The sequence below is a fragment of the Pogoniulus pusillus genome, chromosome 6 (genome assembly GCF_015220805.1).
Source record: "Pogoniulus pusillus isolate bPogPus1 chromosome 6, bPogPus1.pri, whole genome shotgun sequence".
NCBI classification, from domain to species: domain Eukaryota; kingdom Metazoa; phylum Chordata; class Aves; order Piciformes; family Lybiidae; genus Pogoniulus; species Pogoniulus pusillus.
The window spans coordinates 17,461,816-17,466,639 of record NC_087269.1 but is presented as its reverse complement, the minus strand read 5'-3'; the positions used below and the strand labels follow the sequence as shown (position 1 = coordinate 17,466,639).

At 47.3% G+C, this 4,824-nt stretch overlaps 1 protein-coding gene across 1 annotated transcript; it reads right to left on the bottom strand.

The window, feature by feature from the left end:
- Positions 1–1,535: 1,535 nt before the first annotated feature.
- Positions 1,536–4,554, bottom strand: LOC135176480 (cytochrome P450 26A1). Its single transcript, XM_064145617.1, has 7 exons — positions 4,366–4,554; positions 3,924–4,148; positions 3,541–3,828; positions 3,270–3,419; positions 2,824–2,958; positions 2,457–2,609; positions 1,536–2,289 (listed from the first exon to the last, which is right to left on the bottom strand). The coding sequence occupies exons 1-7, from the start codon at positions 4,552–4,554 to the stop codon at positions 1,948–1,950; spliced, it is 1,482 nt and encodes a 493-aa protein (XP_064001687.1). The 3' UTR covers positions 1,536–1,947.
- Positions 4,555–4,824: the final 270 nt, after the last annotated feature.

Sequence of the window (4,824 nt, the reverse complement as noted above, 5' to 3'; positions counted from 1 at the left end):
GTTCCCACATACAAAAGACTTTAAATTAAAAATAACAAACCATTTAAAGAATCTCCTGGGATTTGCAGAATGTTGTGATGCTAACGAAGAAAATGTTAATGAGGGATAGCAAAACAAGAGTCTTGCTGCTTCTCAGACTTCAGATTACCACCGAATCAGGGTCAAGGTTTGCAATTTTCTGCTACTACGTTCATAATAAACCATGATTATTCAGCGAATCTCTGAAAAACATCATGACACGAGATTTTTGCATAGCAAAAATTATTTAAGCTTTTAAACACCACCAAGAAGAGTCAGGCTAAATCTAAGAATAGTATCTTTTGTATTTTAAGACTACAAAAATTTGAATGTCTTGGTAGCTATGCTTATAAATAGGTTTTATCCAAGATCTTACATTAGAAGCTTATGCATTTAAAATACTAGCTGGAAATATATCAAATGTAGTTTTTCTTAAAAATCCTTTAAAAAATTACCCAAACCATCATAGATTCTATTAAGCACCTGTGGCAATTTTGAGCAACCTAACTCCATCTTTAATTTTGACCTTGAGAGAACATAATGCAAAAATTATTGTCTTCTGGGAGCAAACAAAAAAATTAAATGAGCCTACATGGTGCTATAAGCATTAGTGACACTGAATTACATTGGTTTACTTTATAGATGTTTATAGAGCCAGTCTATGTTGTTTGACTTTTGAGGGAAGACTAATAAGTGCAGTAATGGGGCAAGGGGAAGAGCACAAAAAACCCTTATGGTTAAGCCAAAACAGGGGTCATGCCTAGGGCATTTTATCTGCCCTGCTTACACACCCCCAGGGAACTGCATCTTAACAGTTGATTCCCTGTTAATCAATTCACATTAGTGCCTGCCTTTTAGTTTTCACTTTGCTGAATTCCAGGAAAGAAGTTCCCAAACCAAATGCATGCTCTATCTCTGACCTAGTCAGAGCTGTTGCATTTCAAGAAGAAATCAGCAGATTTTATTTGCTCTACCAGCTGATAAGAGACACCTTTGTGAGTAAAGATTCATAGCCAGCAGACTCAACACAGAACAAGATCCAGTGGTCTATTTACACAGGTCACCAGTAATAAGGGAGGGGAGGACATGTATGAATAACCTCTTTTTTCCCCCAACCTATTCTCTGTAGCTAGAGAAGGACTCACATTGCATGTTCTGCTCCCCTTTACTTATTTACTGTGGCTCATGATTTTGAGCTTGATAATGAGGCCTTGTAGCACTTGCTATCACTCCATATTGTTTTCAGTGTACATATGTGATTTTGCACTGTTCTCGCAACTTACAGACTAAAGCTTAAAACACTTTACTGTTCACAAGAGAGGAGCACATTCAGAGGCAGGGGAGAGTTGTGATCTTAGAAATAGTGAGTAGCTCATTCACAAAAGCAGATCCAACTTTACATTTAAACCCTTCAGACCAATTGGTTAGTTAAGCCACTCTCTAGCATACATACAGACCTTCAAACGCAGAATCATCAAAAATAAACTTTATTATCAAACTTAAAATTCACACAAGATCTAGACACAAATAATACTGAAAACATTCTCAATCGATACCCATTTTAGGTAATATGAATGAGTAGCTACTTACTGTTGTTTCAAATGCCTTTAAAAATGTTTCTTAATACATACACCATCATAAAAATGTCTTCAAATGCTTAGCTGGCCAGCTTTCAATAAGATTTTTAAATAGGGGAAAACTTATTTCTATAGAAATAACAATATCTAATTATGAATCAGAGACCCATAATTGTAGTGCTTGAGGAAAAAAAAAAATCATAGCATTTTGAAATATTTAGTAGACATAAATAACTATTGTACATTTACAATTCACATTTACAAATATTTAAAGGCTTTTGTTACTATAAAAAGTTACTATGTACATGTCAGAAGCTATAGAGAAATCCAGCTGAAGGCAAGCGCTGAGCTCTCAGATTTGGCCGCTGAAACCTATGAATTTTGTAGGCAGATTGTCCACAGGGTACACTATGGGGCCTGTTTTCATTGTAGGAGGTCCATTCAGCAGCTGCCAGTCACAGCGCCGAGCCAACTCCACTGTAAATATTTTCAGAAGGACTTTTGCAAACTCTTTGCCCACGCAACTCCTCAAGCCTCCACCAAAAGGAATGAAACTGAACCTGGAGGAATCCTCTGGAGATGGAGACAAGAAGCGATCTGGGTTAAATTCATCCTTGTTGGTAAAGAGATCTGCCACATCGTGAGTATCACAAATACTGTAAATAACATTCCAGCCTTTGGGGATCTGATAACCCTACCAAAGGAAGAGAAAAGAAACATGAAGCACCTTGATGTGTTAAAGTGTCAGCATAGGACATACTGATGCATCCCACCTCCCCTCCTGGCTTCCTGCAGATAGGCTGTATCAATGCAATCGCACTTTGCAGCTGCTCTGAGGGGTTGAGCCCAAGCCCTGCTTACATTTAGCTCAAGTGTCTTGAGTGCAATTCGAAATCCTCCAGGAACAGGCGGGCTCAGCCTGAGGGTCTCTTTGATAACACAGCCTGTGTACTTCAGCTGCTCCAAGACCTCCATGTCCAGTTGTTTCTCTTGGTTGGGACTACATAGTAACCCCTAGAAAGAAAAAACGCTGTCATGACAGCTACAGAGCAAGTGCTAGGGCTACTGGCACTGCATAGCAGCCTCACCCCAGGCAGTGGAGTTTTCCTGCCACCCCCTAAATGCAGGGCAGTACCTGTGCTGAGGGGAGCCTTTGGCTGTGGTACCTCTCCTGGAGGTATTTTCTCATTGCCCCCTCTTGTCAAATGGCTCTGGGGAAGATACACACCTTCACCTGCAGCTCTTTCCTCACTTTCTGCAGGACATCATGGTGGAGCCCTAGGAAAGCGATTAGCGATGTGGCAGCACTAGCAGTGGTTTCGTGGCCCCCAAACAGCAGCTCTGTGGCCGACTCCTTCAGTTCCTTACACAGAGGACACAGGAAGGGTAAAACAGGACATGAACACAGTATCTCCACCATGCTTATTCCGCTACCACAATGCTGTGCATCGCTCCTAGACTGGAGCAGACACCCAGGGGCCAGGATAGGGATGGTGCTTATGCTCCCAGTGGACGTGGCTCCCTTCCAACAGCCTGCACACAGCCTCTGTTCCCTAGTGCACTACACAAGCTGGTTTATTTCATGGGGAAATATTTCCCACTCTCCTCTTTTTGTTCCCAAAAGATAAGTGTATGGTTAACAAGAGGGACAAATCTGGCCTTGGGGAACCTCACCTGCATGTTGAGCTGCTCCCCATTGCCCTGGGTGTATTCCATCAGCAGCTGCAGTGCATCCTTATAGCCACTCTCAGGCTCCTTGCGGGCCATCTTGGCACGGATGTTCTCCTCGATCTTGGCATGGATGATGTTGCGTGCCCGCAAGCCCTGACCGAGCATCAGGGAGACAGCAATGTGGGACTGAAACCATAGTGCCATGCCTCTCACCCATTCCCCACTGTCCCACTGCAGGGGCACCCCTCTCCTCCCAGCCTGCCGGCAGTCTTACCCGGTAGAGCCCACTGAAAGGCACATCAATCGGGAGGGAGAAGAGGTTGCGGATCATTTCCTCGAAGGCTTCCACCAGTTGCTGCTCACCGTCGGGGTTGGCCTGGCGGGGCTGAAATCCCAACAGGATCCTCATGGCTATGCGAAACATGAGGCGCTTCACCTCGGGGTACACCAGCAGACAGGGCCCGGCGGTGCCCAGCCACTGCGCCAGGCAGGAGCTCACCTCCTCCTGGATGACGGGCACGTAGTGCTGCAGGGCGTCCCGGGAGAAGGCCTGCATGATCACCTACCCGGGAGAACAAGGAGGAGAAAGGCGACACAGGCTCAGCCACTGCGCTCAGGGCAGCCGCACCCACTCCCAGCCCGCCGTCGGGGCCGTACCTTTTTGCGGTGCTTGTGCTGCCCGTTGTGGAGATTGGAGAGGCAGCCCGAGCCCAGGATGGTGCGCACCGAGGCGGGCCACTGCACGGAGACGAGCCGGTGCTCACCCAGCAGGATATGCCGCACGTTCTCGGCGCCCATCACCCGCACCGTGGGCCGCCCGAAGAGGTGAGTCTTGTAGATAAAGCCGTATTTCCTGCGCTTCATCTCCAGAAATTTGCGCCTCTGGACAATGGAGGGAAATGATAAAACAATACTTGTTTGGTTGTTTTAAAATATTAAGATGTTAATATTTTTCATTAGTATCTGTAAAAGGTGTAGAGAGCAGTTCTTTCCCACCTGGGCACGGAAGCCCGGTGAAGCTGTGGCTCACTCCCCTCCCTTGCAGCCAGAGGAGGATTCGGGACTGTTCCCCTCTCCCCGCGACATGGCCTCGCCTTACCTGCAGCACCATCTGTAGCGTCTCCCCGAAGAACGGGAGCCCCATGGTGCCCGGAGGCAGCGGGAGTGGGCAGTTGGGGTCGCGGCTGCTCACACAGTACAGGTCCCACAGCTTGACGGCGGCCAGAAAGAGCAGCAGGGGCAGCAGGAAGGTGCACAGAGCGCTGGCAACCAGGGCAGAGAATCCCATGGCTAGAGAGGGAGTCCAGCCCCCCGGGAACTCCGAGTGCGAGGGCCAGGCTCGCCGCGGGCCGCCTTTTATACCCTTCCCAGGTTTCTGCCCACCCTACCTTGGTCCGATAAATTAGTTCACCCAAAGTTCATCTTTAATTGCGGATTGCGGCCTGGCTCCTCCCCCCAAAATCTTTAACTATTTGCTTTGCGCAGCGCATCCTACCCGCCGCAGACAGCCGCCGGGTAAGGAAAGGTGGTGCCGCGCGGGGCGGCAGCGGATCCGGGC

Coding starts and splice junctions, on each gene's coding strand:
- LOC135176480 (XM_064145617.1), bottom strand. CDS start 4,554: ATGGGATTCTCTGCCCTGGTTGCCAGCGCTCTGTGCACCTTCCTGCTG. Junction 3,829..3,923: donor AGCACAAGCACCGCAAAAAG/GTACGGCCCCGA, acceptor TCTCCCGGGTAG/GTGATCATGCAGGCCTTCTC. Junction 2,959..3,269: donor GGGAGCAGCTCAACATGCAG/GTGAGGTTCCCC, acceptor CCTCTGTGTAAG/GAACTGAAGGAGTCGGCCAC.